Source organism: Penaeus monodon, chromosome 15, assembly GCF_015228065.2.
Source record: "Penaeus monodon isolate SGIC_2016 chromosome 15, NSTDA_Pmon_1, whole genome shotgun sequence".
NCBI classification, from domain to species: domain Eukaryota; kingdom Metazoa; phylum Arthropoda; class Malacostraca; order Decapoda; family Penaeidae; genus Penaeus; species Penaeus monodon.
Window position 1 is genome coordinate 32,217,434 of NC_051400.1, and position 238 is coordinate 32,217,671.

Below are 238 nucleotides of genomic sequence, written 5' to 3' on the forward strand. Positions count from 1 at the left end.
GATATTGGTACCGGGCGCAAAACCAGGACCTTGCGATTGCGAAGCTTGCTCTACCATTAAGTTGTGCATCCCCATGACAATGGATATTTACCTGAAATTATGAGCAGTGTAGTAGAAAGTATCCACACGTGCAGTGCTGAGGTCGGCCACACTCCTGATTATTGCTAATGATGCGTTCTTCCTTCCGCAGCTTGTTATAAAGAAAAAATACTTAATTCAATGTGAAAACGAATCTATA

The 238-nt window shown here is 42.0% G+C and overlaps 1 protein-coding gene across 1 annotated transcript in view; it reads right to left on the minus strand.

Annotated features, from left to right (window-relative positions):
* The window catches only part of LOC119582335, an 11,738-nt gene that overhangs the window by 2,228 nt on the left and 9,272 nt on the right, over positions 1-238 (minus strand). The window contains exon 5 of the mRNA XM_037930550.1: positions 92-190. Within this exon, the coding sequence (XP_037786478.1) occupies positions 92-190 (99 nt within the window). The remainder of the gene's footprint in view (positions 1-91; positions 191-238) is intronic.